Here is a 26,724-nt window from a genome sequence, read left to right as displayed (position 1 = left end):
TCTGGACACATTCTGAACAATGTGCCATGCTTTTTTAAAGGTTTCAAAGAACTACATAAGAGAACTACTGATCTCACAAATTCATCTCTCTGTTCAAATCTTTTCAGAGTTAAGTGGAAATTCTTAAGAGTGATCTGGCAGTGATCACCTGCATGTGGCAGGTTTTGGTGCTCTTCAGTGAGCCCATGTGACTTGAGACTATAGCTCTTTATTGCACTGGAATAAAATCTGGGTCAGATGATACAGCTGATTCAGCTTTACATGAGCTGGACTGGCTGTCTTGGTGTTAGCATGTGATGTTTATTGGAAGAAAAGTAGCTTACAGTAAGATAAAGCAAGATAGGGTTTTAAAGATTTTCAAGTAGTTGATACCAAAAAAAAAAATCTATTGTGGTTGAATGGATGTAATAAGTTTTGCTTTGTTGTCTTTGGTAACAGCTTCTTCTCAGGCTACTGCTGAGAGGGGCTTGCCAAAAGATTCTGCCTTGCACATACACATCAGGCTGGTGCCAGATTTCTTTTCATGGCATTGTTTTTTAGATTTTTCCTAATGCAGAACTGGAGGGGAATATCCACCATCCTGCCCACTCCTGTGCCTGACGTGCTTCAGACAAACACCTGTGCCCAGGTTCATGCAACTCTGCTCCAGTCCCAACATCATCTTGTTTTGATAAACATGTTGCTGTGTGAAAGCCCTGTGGATTACTCTGAGACACAACACTCTTTGCTCCTTAGACCCTGGTTTCTGAGTGGTGTTTATGTGACCAGTGTGTGCTTTCACACAGAATATGCTTACTCAGTATCAGGTTGTATGTAGGGTTGGGCTGGAGGTTAAGAAGAAGGAGGCAGATAACTGTTCTAGAAAGGTAAGTGCAAGTAAGCTGAGATTGCCAACTGCCCCTGACTGACAGAGTAGTGTGCAGTGTGAATCAGCATGCTGGATGCCTGGGAATGCAACTCAGCGTGGCTGCAGTTTCCTGCTCAAGAAGGGAGACTTCATTCAGTACCTACCTGGTCCTGAGAACTTGCATGTCTTTTATTACTCATCTTCTGTAAGAGTTTTAATCTTGATGCACAGATAGCATATACAAGAAAAGAAAAATACACTGGTGTGCCAAAATGGACAAGATTTTGTGTAATTTATGAAGCCAACATGACAAAAGAGCATTAAACTTCTGATTTTAATTATCTTTTATTAATATTATAATATTTAAGTGCTAAATAATTCCAGTTACAACTTGCAGAGTATGCAGAAATACTTAATACATCTGTACTTTTCTTTTTGTGTCCGTGACTTGAATGGCAAAGGGAGGGAAACCAGCTTTTTGATGAAGGATGAATATAGTCTAAAAGTAGGCATAAAAGTCACAGAACTATTATTAACAGTAAATTTGTATGAAAATAAATCAAGTTGGTGCTTAAGGGAAGGACTGAAACTCAGTCTGAGTTTGTATTTCTATGTATTTTGTATTCTAGGTCTGGCATGATACTACATAATTCAAAGGGATACCTAGTCAGTCATGGTAAGTTTCCATTTTTCATCCTCAAAATGTTTTATAATTACTGACCATTCTAGGAAGATTTCTGCTGGGTCAGTGAAGCTGCATCTCAATGCATCCACGTGTTTAGCTGTATCTTTCCCATAGGGTACACAGAGTATAAAAGAAATGGAAAATAATTTTCCAGTTAATTTCAATGTTGCATGAGTCAGTCTTGCAACAGCAGAAAACTCCTGTGGGCACATTCTTAATGCTTTTGCCATCTTTTGTAAAACTGAGTCGCTCTTGCATCTTCCTAGCCTTCTGCCACTTTGTCAAGCACAAACAGAGGGGCGAGAATTCTGTTCCGGTTTGTTTCCACAATGCAACCATTTAGCACCATTTCATCCAAAATGATGTGCACTCTGTCCAAATTGAACATGATCTAGAAACATTTCAAGTTAAGTGTATTTTGAACAACGTGAAGATAATTCAGAAGAAATCTCAGGCTCCTAAGTCTTCAATAAAAATTAACAAAAATCAGTACTTCTTAATTTATTCCAGTTTATTTACCATTATTTTAATAAAGCTAAGGAAACAGTTCAACTGATGCTTTTTTCTGATCACAGAGTGGTCAGAATTAGAGAAGTTGAAGCCCCAGCAGTATCCTGTCCTGGAATATAGCACTAATACATAGTTGCAAAAAACAGGTGAACTTACACTTAGATGTAGGTGGTTAATTTTACTGTCTGCCTGACATGTATTGTCTAGATATGAAATGTTATCAAGGGGTCACAACCTTCTATGTGAAGATGCAAAAATTCTACATTCCTCCAAGGAAGGTAATTAGCAAGTTCTTAAGCACTAGATTGTCAAAATTTCCTTGCCCTGAATAACTAACAGTATTTGATCTGCTTGGACATAGCTTAATAGGAGTATGCTGATACATAAAGTTGAGTCATTGATCTAGCAGTAAATCTCATAAAGAAGAGGAAAAGTAAATAAATAAATTAGCACATTGGTCCATAAGCACATCTGTCTTTCCCTAACTTTATCTAACAGCATCTGTCTCAAAAAAAAAACCAACAAAACGATGACGGGCCTTCCAGGGGTATGAAGTGGTGGGCAGTCATGACACATGAGTGCATACATGCAGACATGAGTGTCCAGCACATCCACTGAACAACTGCCAAGGGTTATGCCGTGAAAAAAATACTGGGATGTTGCCATTTATCTCCAGAACCTGAAATGGAAATGGGCACAGCAAAGCAGCCTGCTGGCTGCAGCTGTTATGCCTCACTGACATACGCACACAGAGCATGAATAACCCTTTATCTGCCTTGCTCTCCGCCTGTTGCTGCTCTTTACATGTGTTCTATGCTGCTTTGCTGAGTGCAACAGGTCTGCATTGCCTTCATTTTGTACCTTCTAAACCTTGCCCATGTATTGAGGACTGCTGCAGTGGAGCTAGCAAGACTTTGTACAGTAACTGCTAAATACATCTCTCAATACTTGCCCCCACCCCCCCCCCCTTTGAAGAGTCTTTTGAGTGTCATCTCTCCCATTCTGCTATTTATGACACTGTGAATTGAACTCAAAAAGACAGCCTGGTTTTGTTCTAGTGTTTCTAGTTATGTTAGTGGTTTTCCCTGCTAATCAGTGGAGTAGCAAGAATCATGTTTTTGGAATCATCAAGAATTTCCTCTGCTCTCTGATAATAGAGATAAATATCAGTCTTATTTTTTGAACACAACTCAGGCATTGAAGAAGACTGCTCTGTCTCCTGGCTGCCAGTGGCTCAGACTTTGGCAGTCAGCCGTACTGCTCTGCCAAAGAGCTGGAGCAGCGTGAGTACTGAACTGCAAATGACAACAGCTCGGGAGCCAGGTATCTATGTATTTGTTCCTCCTTGCTGCGAATGCTCTGGGCTGAACTTGGTGCTACTGCTTGGTGTGTTTGTGCAGAAGGGGAAGCAATTGTAGCACTGCTCCAGCAGAAAGTGTTCTGCTTGACCAAGAGCACAGCATGTCTAAGTATCTGTAGTAGCACAATTCAGGTCCCCAGATAACTTTTCTACTAATTACTGCTAGGTGAGAAACTATAGCTGTCAGCAGGGTCTTGGGGATGGCCATGGTTCATCGGCTTCCAATTTGCTGACCTAAACTTAACTACCTAATTTAATTCTAAATAATTTTTTAAATACCAAACTTCTTCCTGAATCTGACCATAGGGCCTGCATTGTTTCTAAAAATTGTGTCTTTTGATACTGAGGAGCAGTGCTGTCCTTACAACTTCAAACAGTCATGATTTCTGTGGTACCAAAGACAGGTGGTAGCTTTACTTGGCTTGGTAGTTTAAAGATTGAAGCCAAATTTCTTGCTGTGATAAACTTATTGAGTAAATCAGCCTTTACAGAAATATTTTAATCTGAGAAATTAGGATTTCTTTATTACAGTAATGTGAGAATTTTTAGAAAGACAGCTGTTTTGCTGCTTAGTTGACCTCTGGCACTGCTCTGCACTGGGCTACAGGATCTGTTAAGGAAATTAGATAACATTCCATTCAGTTTCTGTTAGTGAGAAAGCCAACTCCTCCTGGCTTTTAATTTTTACACTCTACCACTGATTCACACTGCCCCAGTTCCCATGGCAGAGCCCAGACATTCCTCTTCCTCTAACAGTTCCAAAAATCTAAAACCCAGACAACTTAATCAACCAGGATCAGTGACGATGCAGCAACCTGCCACCCCCATCTTATTTTTCTGCATCATCCCATTTAAGAAAACATTTAAATCACATTTTAAATGACATTTTGTCATCACTGTTTATTCCCCTGCTGTATTTCCAGAAAAGCCAATACCATGTCAAAGGAAAACTGTACCCATGCAAAGAATCTTGGAGCTGGTTCACTCAGACCCAAAGTAGTTCAATGAGATTACAATTTCCCTGCAGGCCTTTCCAGGTTATTTCCAAATGGGCTTACTCCATTGCAGAAAAGTGGGATGACTTCTGTCCATCTCTAATATGGTAGTCTCACAGACATCATTCCAGAAATAGTAATTTCATCTGCAGTTTGAATGGGGATACTAATACCATTCTGGAATGATTATCGACTTGATTTTGGAAGGTCCCAAAGCATTTAGCCTCTACCCTCAACCTAACATTCCACCTCTCTTCACCACAGTGTTCTTGGCAAACAATTGGATTGTACAGGGAGCAGCTCTTTCTTTTCCCCTTCCTGTGAGTTTCACCTATGCTTTATGGTTACACCTTGCCCAACACAGCTCAGCCATTCATGTCTGAATGCCCTGCCCAGGGAGGCATATGTATTTGATCCTTAGCAAGGCTCATCCTCCCCACCTGTTAACTTGTTTTGCAAGTGACCCCAAATTTCAGGGTTTAAAGCCCTGAAGTCATAATCCACACCCAACTGAAAGCAGCCAAGCAAACCAGTTTGAGCAGCTGGCAACAGGAAAAAGCTGTATTTGGTGTTTGCACTGCCATGTACTCCACCCAGAGCTGTCATTTAAGGTGCTGCTTCCAGTAAGAATCCTGGCTACCCACAAAAAGAGCACTAAGGGACTTTCACTAGATCCAGGCAGAGGAGAACAGGACTTTTTAAAACAAGAATGCAGAGGAAAACATGTTAATCTCTACATGCCAGCCTGGGCCAAGGTGAGTCCCCCCTGGCTTTGCCTTCTCAGTTTCTGGCAACGCTGGAGCAAGCTGCATACCAACCAGTAGTAAATGGTACCTACACAACTGGCATTTTAAATGTTACACTGACTTTTGGTAACTTAAGAGCTCCCCTTCTCAAAGACATTAATGGTACTTTCTATTATCTCTTTTATGGCAAATGCATACTAAGAGGAAGTACATGTGACACAAGGATTGTGTATATTGACAGTTGAGCTGAGGGGAACGAAAGAAGGGGAAAAGGCACAGCTAGGACTTACATGTAATAAATAACTTCTTCCTAGGGAGGCATTTTAAGAGACCTCAGGGTTTTCCAGACAAGTAATTTAAGGGTGTGTCCACACGTAAGGGATGATGATGTGCACCTTGTGATCCCAGACCACACCCAGGAGCACAAACAAAGCTTTCTAGATAACAGTACAGGTACATATGGGGCAGATGGTTTGCTACTGAATATACAGCACTACAAACCCTTGATTTCCATAATATACATTCATCTTCAACTAGAGGTTATTTGGAGTTGCTTCTTTATTTAATGTAGACTCACACATTCTGACTTATCTTTGCCAATGTTCACTTTCAATAACTTTTAACCTTTCTAATGGCAGGCATGTTTAAGGCACTGAAACCCATTAAATGCTTTCTTGACTATTTCTTCCTCAAATGACTACACTGATATTAAACAGGAGACAAAGGTGCCTTCAATTCTGTGAAATTCTAGAACGACTAAGCTAATTTTAAGCAAGTCTTATAGGTTTCCATTTTACCCACTTATGTTACAGTGCAAACTGACGTGCATCCTTATAAATTCAGAGAATGAATTCATCATTCAATTTTCACACTCCTTAAATGCACTGTATTCTCAGTGTTATCCCACAGGGAACTGAAGACTAGTTGATTCACATGAAGTGTTGCCTGTATCAAAGCTTCTTATCTATCCTAGGAGGAGCAGCAGCAGCTAGTTGCAATAGAATGTAATGGCTTTTTTGGATCAAAACAACATTTTTCAGATGCTTAGTCGTAGAGCACTCTGTCACCCCCTCCCTTCCCACAAGGGGAGCATAAGTATATATTTCTCTAGAAGTTAATAATGTCTTCAACTGCTTTCACCAGTTCAGGCAATAGAAAAGTTACCTTTCATAATTTTAGAAACTGTCATACTTACCAGTGTTTTGTTGCTTATAAAGCTGCTGTCCTAACACGTGTTTTTATGGTCTCTTTTGTCGTCATCATAGCAAGAAAGTAGTTCCTACCCCACCCAAGCTGGAGTTTTAGTGCTTCAGAAAACCCTGCCCACTTATTTTATAGACAAAGTGTGGTTTATCAAGTGCTATTAACACATTAGGGCATAACACCCCAAGGACAATTTCAGTACTTGTTCATTCAGCTGGCCCAACAACACTGCTTACTGGTATTAAAAACAATCCATGTCATTCCAGCCTAGGTACTTGTAAGTGTGCAACTGACTCTCAAAATGAAAAGGGACATCATATAATGGCTAAGTGGTTCACAATTCACACATGAAAGCTTCTGTAAAAAGCTGGCTGCTCTCAAGTACTTAACCAATAGGTAATCTGTGTTCATTTTTGCAGAATACATGAGAAAACTGTGCAATTGTTCATGCATTGTTTAGCATCATACCTGCCTATGTCATACACACCAACAGGATGTGTAAATCTTGTTGGGAAGGATTCAGACCTGACCCAGTCCCTGCCTTGTGCCCAAGGCACCCTTCCTGACATCTGGCTCCAGACAGACCATGACATGAGCTACAGTGTGGATGCCCTGGATGAATTCAGGTGTGGACCTAAATGAAAGCTGGAGTTCTGCCCCTGCTGGAACTGCATTGCCAGGAATACTGGGGTAATGCACTATGTCTGGGAGCTGCAAGAACCAGTGCACATGCTGCAGGCTTGGTGTGGGCTCCAGGGACATCTCAATTGTGTGATAGGCTCAGCCTTTGGATTTAACTGGGCTTTTTTCTGTGCATGGCTGAATAGCCTTAGTAATTATGGTCTATTTTAAATGGCTTTTGAGTTCATGTAATTTCCTTCTATTTTTTTCATGTTAGTAAACACTACTGGCAATATAAAATAGCCACTATCACATTTAAAATAAACTTCCTATGGATCTGTACACAAAAATTATAGCAGGGAGTCAGGAAATTATGAGTCTCCTGCAAGATATTCTGTAAACAAAGACTCTGTAAATAGTACTTGGTGTTCACTGTTGCAGACCTCAGAAGACACCTTCTCCAGCAGATATTTTGCATCCAAGCTAACTGCACTGAGCACAAGAGTTAGTGTGAGACCATTTGGCAAAGGCAATGGTTTAATCACAGGTGAGATATTTTCTTTCACGTTATGAAAGGCAAGTTGATGGTTTATTTCTTGCACTGCAATAATAGCTAAAGGCACTTGCCCAGATTGTTCTTCTGGGTCAGCTATTCAAGCTGTTGTCAAAAATAAACACAGTCCTGAACAATCCACTTCATCTTAGTTACACCTCTGCTTTACATTTAATAAGGGAGGGTATCTCATCTGGACTATTTTAGGTAGCTTTTCAACTTAAGAATTAAGCTCTTCCTAAGTGGGAGAATTATTTTGTACATATATTGAAGTGAAATTTTTTATTGTAAAGTTGTTCCTGAAATGTATATCAAAAAAGTGCACTTCTGAATGCTAAAGCTACATACTTTGTGCATATGTCATATGTGTTAAGGAGAGACCTATCAGACACGAGCTTTTCCAGTATTTTTCCACTATGACCGAGTAAGTTAGAAATACATACTCCTATTTTCTAAATATTTATATTCATATCATCATGCAGATGAGACCCATGTAGATGAATTTCTGCAGGAATCATTCAGACATGATATTGCACATTAGTGTTGGCATATAATGCAACAACTTCTCCAAACAGTGCAGACTAAGGACAAGGTGCCATCCACAGGGATCTGGACAAGCTCCAGGAGTGGGACCATGGGAACCTCATGAGGTTTAACAAGACCCAGTGTTGGTGCTGCAGCCTGCTCAGAAGGACTTGGGGGTGCTGCTGGCTGAGAGGCTGCACATGAGCCAGCCCTGGGCACTGCCAGCCCAGAGAGCCAAACGTGTCCTGGCTGCATCCAGAGCAGCGTGGGCAGCAGGGCCAGGGAGGGGATTCTGCCCCTCTGCTCTGCTCTGCTGAGACCCCACCTGCAGGGCTGCATCAGCTCTGGCTGCCAGCACAGGAAGGACACGGAGCTGCTGGAGTGACTCCAGAGGAAGGCGACCAAGATGATTAGAAGGGTGGAACATCTCTCCTATGAGGAAAGACTGAGAGAATTGGGATATTTCAGCCTAGAGACGAGATTTAGGAGTGACTTAATTGGGGCATTCCAGTATCTGAAGAGGAGCCTTACAAGAAAGCTGGAGAGGGATGTTTTACTAGGGCTCGTAATGACAGGACAAGGGGGAAATGGCTCCAAGCTGAAAGACAGCAGATTAGATATTAAGAAAAAAATCTTTACTGTGAAGGTGGTGAGGGACTACCCTAGGTTTCCCAGAGAAGCTGTAGATGTCTCATTCCTGGAGGTGTTCAAGACCCAGGGTGGACGGAGCTCTGAGCAACCTAGTCTAATGGAGTGTCCCTTCCCATGGCAAAGGGGTTGGAACTAGATGACCTTTCAAGTCTCTTGCAGCCCAAACCATTCCATGATATGCAGCAGCCTTTCTCAGCTATTAAATGGGCTAGTGGGAGTAGCTCAAAGGTGTAGAGCTCTTGGTAGGAAATTGCTGAGCAGAGGCAGCAGAATTCAGAATAGTCAGTATACCAAATGACTGATAATCGGGCAACTGTATGATCAAAGCACACTATATGGAAACATAGGGGATTCTTTTTATGTGTAAGTACTAAATAGGTCAGGTCAGTCTCTAATTTGGCAAAGCTCATATACATGAACACATAGTTCACGATTAGAACTAACTGAATACAAAAATTGTATTTCTACAATCGCTCACACACCTTAAGTGTCCCTTCACACTGGAGTATCATTATTGCTCTTTCATAGTATCAGTGAATTTAAGGGGGTTTTACCAACACCACAGCATTTTCTAAATTTCAGGAAGGAAATGTGGATAATATGTGTGAATGTATGTACAAACATACATACACATATATATGTATGTATGTGTGCGCGTGTATATATATAGTCAGCAAATGAGGCAGTTACAGCATGTAGCAAGCTTTAAAATATTTTCAAAAGTGAAATTAATTATTTCCTGTTGTTTTTTGTTTTGTTTTTTCCTTTTTCAGTAAAGAAGTAAGAACAAGAAAAATTACCGACTTTTTCTATGTTCTTCATAAGTGGTAATTCATAAATAAACTAAATTACTTGACAGTACTTAATTGCAAGATGGCAACTGTATTTCAGGTGTGTAACTGAAACTCTTTCTACCAGCAGATCTGCATTTAACCAACAACAAATATAAGCATAAGAACTGCTGGAGTAGAGTCAACACACAGTGCAATTGGAAAAACTGAGAAGGAAGACGTGCTACATTCTCCTGGTTTAATTTTTCCAGTATTGTGCTTTATTTACTTGCTATTTGTGTTTAATTGTTCAGGACTGTATTTTAGTATTTGTATTTGGGTTAGTTTTAAATCATATTTTAATTAATACCCTGCAAAACATAAGCACGAAAATACAGCAGTGTAAGGGTAGGAGTGGGAAAAGAAATTAACACCTGGTTTCCTAAATATTCTCCTCCCACGTTTTTCCCTCCTTCCAAACATACACAGTAAAACTCAGATCAAACTGCAAACATAATCTTACAAATAGTACTGCTATTTGGCTCAAGACACAGCTGTGATATTCAGTTATTATTACAGTAATTTCAATATCTATTTTATTGTAACTCAAAGTGAAACCTTAAACTACTGAAGCCTGAAAGTTCCCCATGAATTTAACTTTTCATGTACTTAGCTCTCTCAAAGCAAGCTCTCTGTGTCTTACTTTAAATGGAACCAGGCTTATTTTAATGATGGAGGATTTAAATAGGTGAACATCACCTATGCTTTCAGAAAGGTGCCAAAATGGTGCTACTTACTCCAAGTACAAAACTGGTGAACATCTGAATTGACTTGAGTGACAGTCAGTGCTATGAAGACAGTATGAACTGGAACATACACCAAAAAGTGATAACAAATGGATTTCTGATACTGAAAAGGATACATCTAATTCACTCTGCAAGGAAAAGAGATAGACAGCCATTGGTTATATTTTGATCTCTTATCTGAGATGATCTCATCTCATAATCATTAAACATAACACATCCCTTTAAAGGATAAAGAAAGTCTTCAAAACAATGACAGAAAATTTTATAGTGATTCAGATTTCTGTTCTGGACTGGACAATGACAAGTTCTTTCTTGCATCGCTGCTTTGCTTTACATGTGTTATCTGTCTATGTAATCAAAGCTAATGTTTTACTGACCTCAGTAAAACATTAGCTTTGATTACATAGACAGATAACACATGTTATCTGAGGTCACCTACAAGTAACAATTTGAATATAGGCAGTGCCATCTGAGTGAGTGGGTGGAAAACCAGCAGCTCTAATCATGGCAGTTCCAGCCCTATATTCTTCCTCCTTCTGCAAAACCAGGACGTTAATACCAAGTTTACACAGTTAAAATGGTTGCTGCAGATCATTTCAACAGCAAAATCGAGACACTGTATATTCCCATGGCTGTGGTAGTGGCTGCATATATTAGGAAAGGCAAGGCAACTCCAAGCTTTGGACTCTTAGCACTTCTAAGTATTCTCCAGCCCCAGCAACACAATTCTTCATATAGTCATCATTTCCCTTCTATTTTTGGATTTATCCCAAGCAGTATTACTCACTTAACCAAAATGTCTGAGTTAGAAGCCCTCATGGTCTCTCTGCAGTCAGCAGCAGAGATGGGGACCTTCCCCAGTTGACTCGGCACACTTGAGGCATGACTCACTTTCTCGAGATACTCATCGGTCTCCACTGCCAGTAAAGGGAGCTTAGGATGACCAAATTTCTAACTTAGGTGCCTCAGTGAAATACCTAAACTTAGAAAGAATTAATCACAGCCTTAGCACTTAAGATCTTGCCAAGTTGGGTGGAGATTCCCCTGTCTCTAAAAGAGGGAATCTTTACCTGCTACCAAGAGAATTGAGTTGGATAATGTGGTTTTCATTCATGGTATAAACCTGGTTTTAAGGCAGAGTAAAGCTGGAAAGGTTTTACTGGTAAAATTGCTACTACTACTGTGGTCTAAAGATGATCTAAACTGGACTAGTTCTACTCTACAGGCCTCTGCTGAGTGACTCTGCCATTCTTCAATTAGAAGTTTTTAATCCATCACAGAAATTGCATTTTAAGGGCCTGATCAGTTTAAGTTTTCTCAGCAGTAAAAAGTTGTTGGAGACATTGGAATTCTGACCAGTGTGCAAAATTTTTCTTGGACAGCCATATAAAAGTGAAGGGGACTCAGAATTACATCTCACAAGCCACTTTGAAAGCTTTCCCCCTAATTCCATTAATGTTTGTTCTCATATCTGAATTCAAGCTCTGTAAACTCCATTAGATAAAAATTGAGTATGGGAGAATGTTTAAAGCTCTCAAGTCTAAAAATAATAGATGACAAAATGTCCTTTTAAAGTGGGACACATGTTCTCTCCTTTCCCAGAGTTCTGTCTCCATTGCCATCATCATAATTTGGGATTCTGCTAAAATGCTGCAAATCCTAAATAGTAATTTGTAAAAGTACAGACTTATATTTTCTTGCTCTGTGGTTACTGCCAGAAACCCCAGCTAGAATTACAGCCCTTGTCTTTTGTGCTCTGCCATTTATTGTGTTATATGATATTAAAACCAGAACCATCAAATGGCATGAGATTTCTTTTAGCACCCCCCTTTTAGGTTCCTCTGTGTCAAACCCAAAACGCTATGGAAAATTAAAAAAAACTCCTCTGGTATGATGAACTCAGCAAATTTCCAACAGCTATCAGTGGTTGGGTTATATGTGTGGTCAAAGGATTATATATACTACATTTATATGTACAAGAACTACATCTATTTTTGCTCTGCTTTAATTGAATAACATTTGAGAGGTGGTTGGCGACTATTAACTCAATCAGACAAATAAGACTAAATTTTATTGTGCATTCCTGTGCTGCTGAGATCTAATCCCATTCCTAGTTATCACTGCTTAGGCTGGGACTACAGTCAGCAATTTTAAGAGAAATTCTGAGCTCAGTGCAGTCAGAGAATGATATACTTAGTGCCAGCAGTTTCCATGGCTGGGGCAATGTCAGTTGAGATAAGAGCGTAAAAGATTTGCCAAGCATCTAAACAGTGAAGGGAGCAGATGACTTTGTCAAGCATGTCCTTGAATTCACAGGGGGAGCTCTGCCATGCCTGCTACAGTACTAGAACTGGGAAAGCAGTTATAGAACCTGCATACTGATATTTTGTATGTACAGTTACCAGTGTAGTACCGTCAAGTATCTGACTACAGAGGAAACTATCCAGTCCTCTTGTCTGAGAGGGATATCCAACACATTTCAGCAGAGGATAACTGAAACTGTGCCAAAGTATGATTCCAGTCAATTTTTTTTGTAACAAGATTATTACAAACCCTATATTAAATAGAAAATGTTCCAACCAGAATCACAAAGCTGCATTTTCAAACTTTGTAAAACAAGCAAGCAAAAAAATTTCACCACCAAAAGGAAGAGTGTCATTTTAAAGGGAGCCATGTCTGATGTTGAATCCTTAACAAAATTACTATCTCTATAATAGTTGTTTTATCAGATATCCACTGTTGCTTGACAACAATATGGGGAGTACAAGTACAGACTGGTTTTTGAGGTTTCTTTTGCTCCATTCCTCTGATCTTGTTCAGTGAGAGTGATGTCAGTTCCCTGCTTCATGCTTACACCATCTTAATAATGAATGAAGTTCATTTGGGGAATATAATACTATAAAGTGCATAAGAACTGCAAAGTAAACCTCCTTTATTTCTTTAAAACATATAAAATGCCTATGGCTAATTTAAGAGTATATGACCCAAAGAAACCCCATAAAACCCATAAACCCATGCTTTTCTAACAGAAATATTTCTGGTATTCCTTGTCTGATAATTTATAACCCATGTATACTTCTACTTCTCTGAAAAAATCAGCTCATACTGCCTTTCCCGACAGTGATAATATTTATCAAAATTCTAAAATATTAAATATTTTTCTCCCTTGATTTATTCTCTGAAATGACACTTCCACCAAGTTTTGAAAGAGAAAAAATGTTTTGTAACAGATTCAGTGTATCACTCACCACTCTGCTGAAGTATTTGTCCAAAACTTCCACAAAATTATGAATTAGTTCATATACTGCCATCTCATTCTGAAATTAAAACCAACTGAATATTAAATCAACATCTACAAAATGTAATAGTATTCTTTGTGTTAGTTCAGTTTGTGGTGAATGAAAAGCCATTAGGCAATAGAGCAAGCCCTCTGCTCAGGCCATGTAGTCACCCAGCTGAGGTGCTGAGAGCTGGGCACCCCTGGGCAGTGCTCAGGGCAGGAGCTCTGGGCTGGCCACACAGAGCAGCTCTGAACACCCAATGGATTCTCTCACTGGGTGCTGCCATCCCCCTGCTGCCCTTGTCCCACCCCCTCCCAGCTCAGCTCAATGGACACACACAGCTAACTAGGTTAAGCTTACCCATGCTGAAGTCACACCAGCCAGCTGTAGCACAGAGCCAGCCTCTGCTGGGCAATTTCTGTAGCAAAGCCAAAATAATTTGTCCCAAATTGCCTGCCATGATAACCTTGACTTGAAGATACTGTGGTGGGCAGCAGCTACCTTCCACACCACCCTGTTAAGGTCTCCAACAGTAAGTGCTGAATTAATTTCTGAGAATTTCTGAATTAATTTTTGAGTCATCAGTGCAAACACTAAGACTCCCAGGTGCAACCTGAACATATGAAATAGCAGTACTTGTCAGGTTTCAGATACCTTTTTTTTAATTTCCCTTTTTGAAAAGTAAAATAAATTGACATCTTTATAGCTGACAGTACAGGAACTTTTTCTTTAGGACATTAAAAAGAGAGAATTTTTTTTACATTGACTCTTTGAAATTCTCTAATTGCTATTGAAAAATTCCATACTGGATGAAGACTTGAATTCTAGGCTGTGATAATCACTATAAATGTTAATTGCAAAAGAGTATATAATTTCTTACCTCTGTCTGGTCGATGCCAACAACTATGAAAAGGGCTGCATACTGTCGGTACACCAGCTTGAAGTCCTTATACTCAACAAAAGAGCACTAGGCAGAAGCAAAATGAGTCAAATATAGCAGCTGCCATTTAAGCATACAACAGTATAAAGCACATTGCTCAAAGGACCTGAGCTTTCAGGTTCATAAGACCCACAGCGAACATGGATTTGCCAAGATTCATCGATTTTAACTTGAAAGAAATTTAGTACGGTAACTGTTACACCACACTTTTCATCTGCTGACAAAAAACATGCCTGCACTTTTTAAATGGAGAAACTGAAACATGCAGAACTGAAGTTACTTGTTTGGTGTTATAAAGGCACCCAGTACTTTCCCACAATTTTCATTTGCAAGCCCTTTCAAAAAGAGACCTAAAGGTAATTTTCCTATTTAAAAAAAGTATCGATATTTTAATGTAAAAATTAAAAATACTAGACTTCCAGACCCAGTGGGGAATTAACATGTTTCCCAACGGGAGGGAGCCAGGAGATGGCGCCGTTTCACGCCGCTGGAGGAGCTGCCGCCGCCTTTTCTCTCCGTGTCATTTCGCTCGGTGCCCGAAATGGCAGCGGCAGCGCCGGCAGCTCCTCCTGCGCTGGAGCTGCGCTCGGAAATGCCCCGGCAGGAGCAGCACGAAGACGTTCCTTTCTTTAGCCACTATCAAAGCTGCGAACTAAGGGACTTGTAAGAACTGCTATTTTGATTGAGGTTTCCTAGAATGAAGTATGTGAGGAGTGCTGTGCAAGAACACACAACATTAAGGAAAAGTAAAGAAGCTAAGAAACCAATAAACTTCATTCACTGTCCAAGTCCCATACTTCTTCTCTAATTCAAGTCAATGTGCCAAAGTTCGGTGCTTTTCTTAAAGAACCACTGATTTAATTAAAGAGAGCAATGAAAATCTCAACTTTCATCCAAAAAATTTTTCAACTTCTATGTTTTCTGACTTTCTTGCAGAACACGTAAACACTTCTTTTGAATAAAGAAGTCTAATACAGAGGCCTAAAAATTTGTGTTTCTAAACTCTCCTGTGCTTTAGATAATGTTTTCATAATTTGGGATCCTCTCCCCTAAGTTTAAACTTGGAGCTGTCAGTACTCTGCCCTCTACCTTCTGGCAAAACTGTAATATCTCAGTAAAACCAGCAATAACACTGATAAAAATGAGTTTTTCATGACTTCTGAGCTTCTTCAAACAAAGAAGAGGAATCTTCATGACAGTGATACACACGAGTCCAAAATCTCTGAAAGCCTCAGAAAAACATATTTATTCAATACAGAATAACAGTTCAACTGACTGAACCCACAATCTAGAAACTCAATCTTTTATATCGTGGGTACAAATGAGATAATAACCTGTGATAGACACTGATAGGTTTCAGAATTATCAACAGGAAAGGTGTGAGATGCAGATAAAATAAAACCTACAAAACCTACCTCATCCTTTGAACGAGAGAGACAGTTTTTGATTACTTCAGCTTCCAGCACTGTCCGTTTATTAATTTCTACATGCTCATAATACCTGGACAGTCTTGTTTGACCTTGTTTGTTAACCATAAGAAAAAATTTTATCATTTCTTTTTTGTTGATTTTAGTAGTAGATTTCAATTTTGGGTGCAGGAATCAGGAGAAGTATTTCTGGGAGTAGGGAAAAAAAAAAGAGTAGTAATACACAGGAATAAAGACTTTCTAAAAGCTATCCACCCCAGGTATGCATATACTTATGACGGAGTTTCTTGCCAAAACATACAATATTGAAAAAAAAATCTCAAATCTTTTGCACACATCCCATGGAAAAACTCCCTTTTTTCCCCACACAACTATTGACAAACTATCTACTAAATAACAGCTTTCCAATTAGAAATTTTCACATTTCAATCAAATTAATTTTTTATAGGATTTGGGAAATTGGAGGAGTAACAATTACTTCTTCATAACCATAAATCTACTCATCATTTTCTTCCTGCATGCTAACTGGTTTGCAAACATCAGAAATTTGCCCAGTACCAAACCACACTAATGCAGTTCCTAAGAGCAAAATTTGCCCATAAGCACTTTTTCCCCTCCCCAACTTGTATTTAACAATTACATTCATACCATTGACACATCAAATTGAATGGAGAGATGACAAAGGGAAATGCATGGGCCACAACATATGGTAATTTCTTTAATGCAGAATGAGAAACACCTAAATATTTGGGTATCTGCAGTATCAATATATATCTTGAGCTATTATATCAGAGCTGTTGAAATCCATCTTCTCCTGTCTGATTTCCCACCCTGATGCAAAAGGTAAATTCTGCACTTAATGAAAACTAAGTGTGGATCTTCAATAGCTGAAGAGAAATTGGTTCACATTAATTACTCAAAAGAGCTTTATCTCAATATAAATAAATATTGATCCACCCAACACCACTGAAATATAGCTTTAAAATATACCACATGCAACATACAATGAAAAAGAGCATTAAAAAGAGTACAGCATATGTCAGAATCTGCTTGCTAAACAACTGATATCTCTGATGTTTTGAAAAGCATGAAAATAGAGTAAGCTGCAGATGTAATTTTTTGAAATAGAAGATCTGGGTTATTTTCTTTAATGCCTGAGAACAATCACTGTAATGTTTTCCATCTGACTTTCTATTTGCATTCCAGATTTATTGGCCCAAATAATCTTGAGGTTTGTGCACTGGAAATAAAACAACTACTGCAAAAATTATTCCTTTTTTTCCACTTCTGAAGAGTTGGTCCTTACCTGGTGCACCTTAGGTCTCACAGCTTCTGTGACAAAGTTTAAACAGAAAAAACTATCAGGAATCCACAATCTATATACAGTGTAGCTCTTTCAGTAAAAACAGTGTATCTTAATGCAGAAAAACAACAGGAGAAAAAATACAAGGCAAACTCATCATTTTACTAGCAACTTGAATAAACTGGCTATACACCACCCATGGGTGACAAATCTCTCATGACAGTGATGCAACAAGTCCCAGTGTATTGTGTTGACATTAATTAGTGCTTACTTCTGATTCACAGTGGTCACTGTTTTCTGAAAAGCCACCTCTTTTGCCATCACTTGGATCTCAAGAAAATGACCTTTTTTTTCTCAGTGTACTGTGGTTTACTCTATTTACAAAGAAGTTTAGATTTCCATATGTAATTTCAAATGTATTTTTACTAATTTGAGTTGATCCTGAGAATTCATTCTTAGTTGAGTGACCCATAGCTCAGGATCAGTCCTCAAGATAACACAGTCTATTTGGAGTCATGACAGTCTCAGAGCTTTCTCACCTCCTCCAGGCACGTGAAGCCTCTCCAGGATCACACTCCTGCTCTGTCACTCCCTCAGCAGAGTCGTGGATGCTGGTCACTGCTGCTGCCGTGGCGCACGTGGCTTGTGCAGTGCACCCAGGGCTTCTGAATCAGCACAGTTTCACTCTGAGAAAGAATAAACTGGGTCATTGAGATAAAAAATGGCCCAGACAGAAATATATGATGGGATCTTCACTGTTGGAGGCAAGTAGACTGACATTGATGACTAAATGGGAGACTACCATCTACTATCTTTGCTGTGTTTAGTATATGGCTCCTTTTTCCCCCCACATTCTATTTTGAAGTTAGAGTTGCAATAAGATGCAATTTTATGCTTTATTTTAAAGCATAAAGTTAAAATACTAAGATGATGTAGTCAGTTTTTGATAAAAACCTTCTAAGAAGGACAAGAATGAACAACTCCTTCCAGCTCAGAACGAAGCCCCTAGCAAGAGCCAACCTCATGACAGAAGGAACCCAAAACTTTAAAGCTGCTTAAGAAGGAGCTGTGGCATGAAAGAGGAACAAGCTAAGAAATGCTGCCCATTGTTTTAAGCAAGCTCAGACACAGGAGACCAACTGAAAAAGACGTCTGTCCATGCTAAACAGATAATAACAGGGGCGTAGACAGCTTTTCTTTTTTCATCTGATTTTTACACTTCATCTTTGTGTTCGGCACTGCTGAAACAAGAATTAATGGTTCTCTGTTTTGATCCAAGCTATTTTAATATTTTAGTCATAAATGGTACCAAGGGCTTGAGAAAAGGAGGACAGGGCGAACAGTACAACTACTCCAGGAGCACTGACAGAGCTGTTGTACTTTGAGTTACTGTTAAGCAATACATAACAGCAAAACATATGACAAATTCATATGTACGATCCTATTGCAGGATTAGCCCCTAATCCTAATTATTCCTTTATTAACCTAATCTTTGTACATGGTTAATCCCTTTCTGATGTTATGACTATTTTATCTGCATGTATCCTTATGAGTAGCCTGGATTGTTTTACAGATGAAAATATTAAGACCAGATTGGTTTTTTTAGAATCTGCACAAATGCTCTTATCCAGAATAGATTAAAAAAAGAAAAAAACTAATAAGGTTGCAAGAGAGGTAGAACCATAGTAGCCCTCAAAAGTGTTATCTGTAATATTCATAGGATTGGAAAACATAATCAACAACTTTTGAATCTGTAGGAAAGAGGTCCACTCTTTCTGTAGCCATTTCTGTATTTTCCCACCAGTATCAAAGATAGGCTTCAAGATTTTAACCAGAAATTTTGTTCATATAAATGGCAGCACAAGCATACAGTTTTGTGCAGAAAAGAGAAATAAATTAACAAGTTCAAATAATAACTTTGTAAAATTTTACAAAAAAGTATGCAAGCATAGTTGACTTTGAGAATAATGCTAGTGTTAAGAACATCTTAAGGGGTTTCTTTATTTCCTTTAGAACTAATTCTGAAAAAAACCCACTTGTAGTAGTAAAAGCATCTGCTTGTACAATTTAGGCAAAAAGGGCAATGACTGAGTTTTGTTTTTAACAAACAAAATTTATTTCTTCTCTTTTCATCTTGGCTTTCAAATACAGAAAACACATTAAAATTAATTTTGCATATATAGGATGTACAGAAACCGTGAAGTATAATAAACAAACAAAAAGCATATCTGTGTATGTTGATGGGTAAAGAAACCCCATTCCACCAACTTCTTTGTATTTGAGAAGCTACCTCTTATGATCAATAATCAGTACTCTGCTTAAAAAGCCAGCTATCTTTCCTCTAGTAGAAGTCTTACATGCTTTTCTGAGCATTCTCACGCACATGTCTGCGTGTACCCATGCACATACACACACAGATTACGATGCTTTTATGTATGCGGAATCATATGGTTCAAGGGAATTGCTGACAAGATGCAAGCCTTTCATATCTCTGCCATTATTTTACTCATTTTAGTAATGAAAAGACATTACTATCTGAAGGCTGTTTGTCAGAAATGAATAGGCTCTCTCATTCCAGGTCACTGGACAACTATCTGCATCACAAATGTGCTTAGGAACCAAAGACTGGAAGAGACTACCGAGATCCTGATGGACTGTCAAGTCCAACTCTCTCCATCCCAGTCAGCCATGCATTAGAAATTTTGTCCAGAACAGCCTATGGGATATGCTTCCTTGCATGTCCTACATACCCAATCTACAAAACACCTATGGAACTCTATCAAAGAATGAAGATTCCCAATAAACAAAAACCTCAGAAGGTATCGCTTGGGGAAGATGTAACAAGTCTGGAAACTGCAAACTTTCCTTCAAAAGAAATTACCTTCCGGAGTGACTATGTAGCACTCTCCTTTACTTCCCTTACAAAATATCCTGTAAAGATAATTTGGCATGCATGCAGATGACATACAGTTTTTCTACTGAGATTTAAATATGAGCTGTTACAGTGTATTAGATCTCACCCTCATTAAAGTATCTCTTGCAGATAAGTATCTATGAGAGAAAATTCATATCATGATTGGCCTGTGTGACTCACACTGCCAGGCTGATATGGTTCAGGAGCTGCTTCCAGGACATGTCAGCTCTGCAGGCTGCATAACCACATCAGACACCTTGAAGTAACTTGTCCCTGTTTGAGTGACACTCCTTTCCAGATAACAGCTGAGACCTCAGAGAGAGGCAAAGCCTGCAATACCTGTTCTGCAGATAAAAAGATCTTAAGTCTCCCATGAGGCCAACCCAGCTGATTCTACATGCAGTAATATAAAGCATATTTTAAATACAATTTTAATTATTCCTCTGGTATAGATACAAGCACTGAATTTAGTTTGTCACAGATTTCACCAATATTTATACATAATCTGACACATAAATTATAAAAAAAGAAACACAATCTAAGTTTGAATTGTACTTGCAGTACAGCTGCAATTCAAATTAGACATGTGTCTCTCAAACAAAAACCACTCCAGTCAACATCTACAGATTTGGAAGTATTTTAGTTATTTCAGTCTAAGAAAGGTTTGCAACATTCTAGGGCTCTTAGCTAGAATGTATGAGATAACACCTCACAAAGAAGAAATGGCATGACTACATATTTTCAGAACTGCTTCACCAAGAATTAAAAATAAATGTTACATAGAACTATAGGCAAATAATGTACTTCTCTGTCCAACTCTAAACAAGTTGACTTTCTGGATGCAGAGATCTAACGGCACTTTATGTGTGTATGAAAGTAGAATCATAGGATATTCTGAGTTAGAAGGGACTGACAAAGATCATTGAGTCCAGCTCCTGGCCCTGCACAGAAAATCCCGAGTCACATCCTGTGCCCAAGAGTATTGTCCAAAAGCTTCCTGAACTCTGTCATTCACCCAGCTTAGCGCTGTGACCACTGCCCTGGGGAGCCTGTTCTGGTGCCCAACCACCCTCTGGGTGAAGAACCTTTTCCTGATATCCCACCTAAGCCTCCTCTGGCACAGCTTCAGGCCACTCTCTCAGGTCCCTCAGGACCTGTCACTGGGCACCAGAGAGAAGAGCTCAGTGCCTGCTGCTCCTCTTCCCCTCACAAGGAAATTGTTGACTGCAGTGAGGTGCCCCTCAGTCTCCTCCAGGCTGAACAGACCAAGTGACCTCAGCTGCTCCCAATATGCCTTCCCCTCCATGCCCTTCACCAAATTTAGAATAAAATGGGTTAAACTGGTATTAAAGCATTAATGAAAATTTAAAAGTGGCTAAATGATAGAGGCATGAAGCACAAGGAGGTGTAGCAAAAGTAACAAGTATTTTTAATATTTTTGTTTATTGAGCTTCCTATAGATTTATTGCACAAAGCCATGTAGCAAATAAAGACCACATACAGAATCAGAACCCTTGGTCTTCCTACTTTTGTTCTGTCAGTGAACAAGGCTTTAATAAAACTACATATTGTTTTAAATTTACCAGTAAGAGTAATTTTTGTAGTCTAGTTTATTACTGTGCCCATAACAATTCATCAAAAAGATGAAACAAGTATGTCTGCATGGCTTTAAAATAAAAACCTGTGCTCAGTTTCAGGACAGAGATTTTTCAAAAAAGCAACCTTAATTATCTAGGGAAGTCAAGAGAGGAAGGAAAGAATAAAAATGTTTTCCTTTGCTGTTGTCAAAATGCTGGCTGAATATAGTAACGGAATTAAACTGCAATAATTCCTGTATACTCAGGAATGAGGAATGTCCTGAACAATTGCAGCTAAACAAAAGGTTAAACTAGTTATGAGCTAAGTCTCAGCTTTTAATAATGACTAGGTAACTGTCAGTAGACAATAAAAAGAAATCAGCTGAGGTGGAAAGGAGCTGCACTTAGATTGCCTAATAAGTATGGAATCAGGAAGAATGGACAATGACATTTTAATAGGAAATGATTTAATGGAGAAGAAAGGAAGGACTGGATGAACTAACTGAAGCATCAATACACACCTAAAGAGAGATTGGTAATGAAAGGAAACACCAGTACTAAGACAAACAGTGCTTTTTTTCCAGTAATTAACAGAATTCCAGGTCTGTCAAGAATCGACCTTTTTTAGGAAACTATCCATGTAGTGAATGAGTACAGCATGAAAAAATTCTGAAGCGAGGCAAAACCAAAGACCTACCTTACTTAAAATGGGTGACCTATGGATCATTTGAAATAGGATGTGATGATAATTTTAAGTATTACATTTCAGAGTGGTATTTTGCAATCAAGGCAATTTCACCGTATTCAAACTACAGCCTCCAATACTGCATTGCTATCACTGATAAAACTGAGCCAGACAAAATAGACCAGTAATTTCTTGCAAAACCATCCTCACGTGGAAGAGTTTTGAACAGCGACCATGGGGCACTCTTCCTGCTCAAGAGGGGAATACATTACACACATCACAACCGAGGTATCACGAAGATTACCAGAGATTAGCCAGCTTCCAGAAACATAGCATAAATTTAATGTATCTATTCTAAACCACCTCCTTGTAGGGCAAACTCAGCGCACCATTAAACCGCGCAGAGTCTCAAAAACTGAAGTGCTGGCCCCGCGCTGCGCTGGCTGCGCGTCGCTTTAGGCCGCAGGCCCCGGCCTGGCCGCATTCCCGCCGACTCTTCCAGGCGTTCGGCACTCCCGAGTGGCGGGGCGAACCGAGCCTCGCCGCCACTTCCGATTGGCACCCGGGGCACAGAGGAACCGCCCGGCCGGGCCCCGCGCCGCCAGCCCCGACACCGACCGGCCCGGGGTCGGCGCAGGCGGGGCCGAGGCCGCCCCGCCGCAGGAAGCCCGGCCCCGCCGGCCCGGGCCCGTCCCGCTCCCCCCGGGCGCGGCGCTCACCTCCCTCCCGCGCAGGCGCGTGGGGCGGCGCAGGCGGCGGCGGAGGCCAGGCCGCGGTTTCCCGGCAGGCGCCGCTCGCTCCCCGCCCGGCCGGGTGGGAGGGTGGGAGGGCCGCGGCGCTGTAATGGCGGCTGGCGGCGGCTCCGCGCTGCGCTGACACCCGGACCCGCTCGGCGCAGCTCCCCTGCCCGGCCCGCCCCCTCCTCCCCGCCCCAGCCAGCGCCGCTCGCCCCCTCCCCGGCCCCTGCTCCTGGCCCCCGCCGCGGGACGAGGAGGAGGGCTCCCCGCAGACAATGGACGAGCACCCAGGAGCCGGAGGAGGCGGTGGGATGGCGGCCGCCCCGAGACCGCAGCAGCCGCCGCCGCAGGCGGGTGGGAACATGAACCTGCAGTCGGGTGGGGGCTGCGTCGGGGTTGGAGCCGGCGGAGGAGGAGGGCAACAGCCGCAGCCCCAGGGCCCCGCGGCCCCGGCCGGTCAGGAGGCGGCGGGCCCCGCCGAGCTGTCCCGGCCCCAGCACTACACCATCCCGGGGATCCTGCACTACATCCAGCACGAGTGGGCTCGCTTCGAGATGGAGAGGGCGCACTGGGAGGTGGAGCGGGCCGAGCTCCAGGTACTGGGGGCCGGGGCGATCTGGGACTGGCCCGGCCGGCTCCGGGGGCCGGGCCGCGCGCGGCGTGCGGGGGCAGCGCTGCCTGGGCGAGCGGGGTCCGCGGGGCCCCGAGGCCGAGCCGCTCGCCGTGGCCCGGGGCCGGTACCTGGGCGAGGTCCGGCGGGCGGAGCGGCGGTACCGGCGGAGGCCCGAGCCGGGCTCCCTCCCTGGGGCAGCCATTTTGGTTTGTAGCATGGCGCCCGCCCGGCTCCGGAGCGGCCCCGGCCCCGCAGGCCGCTCGCCCGGAGCCGCGGAGCGGGGCCCGCAGCGCGGCCGGGGAAGGGCGGGCGGGCGGCGCTGGGCTGTGACCCTCCTCCCCTCCTCCCTGCCGGCGGGGCGAGCTGCGCTGTGCCTTGACAGCTGCGGTCGGCTCCCGCAGCACAATGACTCCGGGGCTCCTCGGGCCCGTGCGGCTTACCGACAGCAAGAGCCTCCGGGCCTGGGAGGAGGGACTGACGCCTCCCTGCAGCTCAGCGAGCTCTGGCTTTGGAGGGAAAAGAGGGAGTTAGGAGGCGGCCCTGCTTCCCGAGCAAGGGCAGGACGAGGAAAAGGAGTTCAGGAAAATCGTAAGTGGAAGACTTAGCTAGGCATGCAATTAGAGACGGGTCGAATTTGTTCTCTCTTTCTTTCTTTTGGAGATTTCATATCGGAGAAGAGCGAGGAATCGATAAGTCTGCGGTGTGGTCATTTCAGTATACACGAAAATACCAGCTTCGTCTCGGGAACGGAAATTGACTAACTTTTCAGGATAGAGAGCAAGTGTTGTAGTTGCAATATACATTTATTGCCACTAATGTTTGCTTTTAGTAATAGGATAATTTTACTAATTATTTTTGCAAGTAAAAAAAAATCTTGCATAGACTCTTACCAGTTTATGAACAGATTGCGAAATCCACTGAATGTGAGGTATCCACACGGGAGCTATTATCTTTTTATAGGACAGAAATGTACATAATAAAAATGTAAAAAAATATTAGCAGACTTCATTGCTTCCAGAAATTTTTTGTGATTTTTGTACTGAGTGAATGTTTATGGTCTTGAAGTAGCATTCCGTCAAATTGCAGTGCAACAGCAGCCGGCGTTGCAAGGCATTTACTTTCAGATTTCAGAACTAAGAAGTAGGCCTGAGCCTGGCCAATTCTTTAGGAACTTCTTGGCTCTATAATAAGCACGTATTTTGCACTATTTTTGTTACAACTATAATTAAGAAAGAATCAAAACTCAAAACCACCAAGGGAAGCAATTGAAAAGGTTTTACTGTTTGTTTCACTTACTGTAAGTCTTACCATTTTAAACCTCTTGAAATGGCTGAATTTAAAATCCATGGTGAACATGGGTGGGTGTTTTTAGTGAAGAGCAATTGGCTGTTTCCCGTTTTCTCTAGCATCTTAGTGATATAGCAAAATGTTATAAATAAGTTACCTAGTGTTATTCATTACCAGATAAAACCACCTTGAAATATTTGTTTTAGGTATGGGCTTGTTACTTAAAAACGAGGTACTGGTGTACCCTAACATGAAAAGTACTCCGGAGACTTGAAAAGTTGTGTCTGACTGATTAAGTGCTTCTCTGAACTCAGGTGGCCTCTAGACTCCCTGATGCACTCTTAGCCAGCTCTGCTGCTTTTTGTTTGTGGTTGCTGTTTGTTGTCCATGGCCATACCATTTCTTTGGCATGCCTGTGGAGTTACAGCAGCAGTTCTGACCCTGATTATGTATGTGTTGATTGACATACGTGTGCAAATGTCATGGGACTGAGGCAGCAGAGTTGCTGCACAGTGCCTGTGCACAAGAGTGTTTTGGTTGGTTTTTTTATAACTTTGGAAGCCAAGGGTAGAAGGGGAGGAGGACGTTACCCTTGGATTTTAGGTCTTACACTATACAATAGTGAAGACTGATACGGGAATGTGTTGTGAATATTTTTTGAAGATAGATGTTTACTAGGTCTGTGGGTTCTTTTGTTTGCTCTGCAACTTAATTTGTAAGGTAACAGCATATTTTGTGGCCAGTAAAACTAATAGTTTGGATCCCAAACAGCAGTTTTGTCCCTTGAAGCTAATGAGAATGTTAATCTTATATCAAGTGTGAGTTTTTTGATGATTGAGTCCTCCTGGGTTGGAAGGAAAACAGGAATTCCATAGCTTGGCTGTAGATAATTTATGTGGAAGTGAGCATTGGATGATTTAGCTGCAACTCTCCCGATGCAGGTAATTTAATTCTTATTTCTTCATTCTCTCAAGATGACAGTAAACTCTATAAACAGTGCTTCTCAGTGCTGGCCGTTGCAAGTTCTTTATAAGTTTGCTAAACATGCTTTATAAAAAGTATGTGAAAAATCAAATGACTTAGCAATATCTGTGATTTTATTTATGTGTTCTGAATAGAAGAATTTATTATTCCAAAGAAGAAGAAGATGCTTTCTTATCTGTGTATGAATTAATGGGCCTCCTGTGTGGTTTATTGACCCACCCCCTTTCTTTACCTGTGTAGTTCAAGAGACTGGGGGAATTGGCACCTCTAGTAGGAGCACTCTTTGCATAGAGGGCTGATGGTGAAGGGAGATAGGTTCTGCAGTAACAGTTTATTCTTTCTGGATTCTTGTAATGACTTTTTTTGCTTGTTGTTGTTCCGCCTATGGAACACAATTTTAGAAATAAAGCACGTGTTACTTTTTGTTGGGTTAGGGTTTATGCCATGGCTGTGATGACTGACAGAGGGTCTCAAGCCTTTTGGATCTGAGGTGTTGTTCTGGTAGACTTAGATCTACATTTACATCAGACTTTGAATCTAAAATGTTAATAGTTTTATGCTGTTTTTCCAACTCCTCAGGTGCATGCTGTTCTGCCTGTGTGCAGAAGTGAAGCAGCATAATCATTAGACAAATCTGTGTGTGCAAACCAGTTTCAAGTACAGAAATGACAAATATCAGGAGTGCAGTACTTGAAACATAGTAC

General features: G+C 41.2%; 2 protein-coding genes across 11 annotated transcripts in view; one reads left to right on the top strand and one right to left on the bottom strand.

Moving 5' to 3' along the window:
- Positions 1 to 1,173: 1,173 nt before the first annotated feature.
- Positions 1,174 to 23,238, bottom strand: AP4S1 (adaptor related protein complex 4 subunit sigma 1). 8 transcript variants are annotated; one of them, XM_054515050.1, is made up of 8 exons: positions 23,119 to 23,238; positions 17,763 to 17,909; positions 17,227 to 17,252; positions 15,909 to 16,109; positions 14,434 to 14,520; positions 13,521 to 13,589; positions 10,264 to 10,400; positions 1,174 to 1,923 (listed from the first exon to the last, which is right to left on the bottom strand). In XM_054515050.1, exons 4-8 carry the CDS (start codon positions 16,044 to 16,046, stop codon positions 1,872 to 1,874), a joined length of 483 nt encoding a protein of 160 aa, XP_054371025.1. In that variant the 5' UTR covers positions 16,047 to 16,109; positions 17,227 to 17,252; positions 17,763 to 17,909; positions 23,119 to 23,238; the 3' UTR covers positions 1,174 to 1,871. The 8 variants fall into 8 exon arrangements, with proteins under 8 accessions (XP_054371025.1, XP_054371022.1, XP_054371024.1 ...); XM_054515047.1 differs by lacking the exon at positions 23,119 to 23,238 and adding an exon at positions 22,789 to 23,061; XM_054515049.1 differs by lacking the exon at positions 23,119 to 23,238 and adding an exon at positions 22,789 to 23,061 and having other exon boundaries at positions 17,227 to 17,249.
- STRN3 (striatin 3) overlaps positions 23,236 to 26,724 on the top strand; it is a 60,465-nt gene continuing 56,976 nt past the window's right edge. For 2 of the 3 annotated variants that reach the window (XM_036383221.2, XM_036383220.2), the window contains exon 1: positions 23,237 to 23,732. In XM_036383221.2, the coding sequence (XP_036239114.1) occupies positions 23,412 to 23,732 (321 nt within the window). In that variant the 5' untranslated portion in view covers positions 23,237 to 23,411. Of the gene's footprint in view, positions 23,733 to 26,724 lie in introns of all 3 variants that reach the window. The other variant, XM_036383218.2, reaches the window with a different exon arrangement.

This window comes from Molothrus ater, chromosome 6 (assembly GCF_012460135.2).
Source record: "Molothrus ater isolate BHLD 08-10-18 breed brown headed cowbird chromosome 6, BPBGC_Mater_1.1, whole genome shotgun sequence".
Classification (NCBI taxonomy): domain Eukaryota; kingdom Metazoa; phylum Chordata; class Aves; order Passeriformes; family Icteridae; genus Molothrus; species Molothrus ater.
Note: the sequence above shows the minus strand (reverse complement) of the source record. Positions and strands in the feature narration are given on the sequence as shown.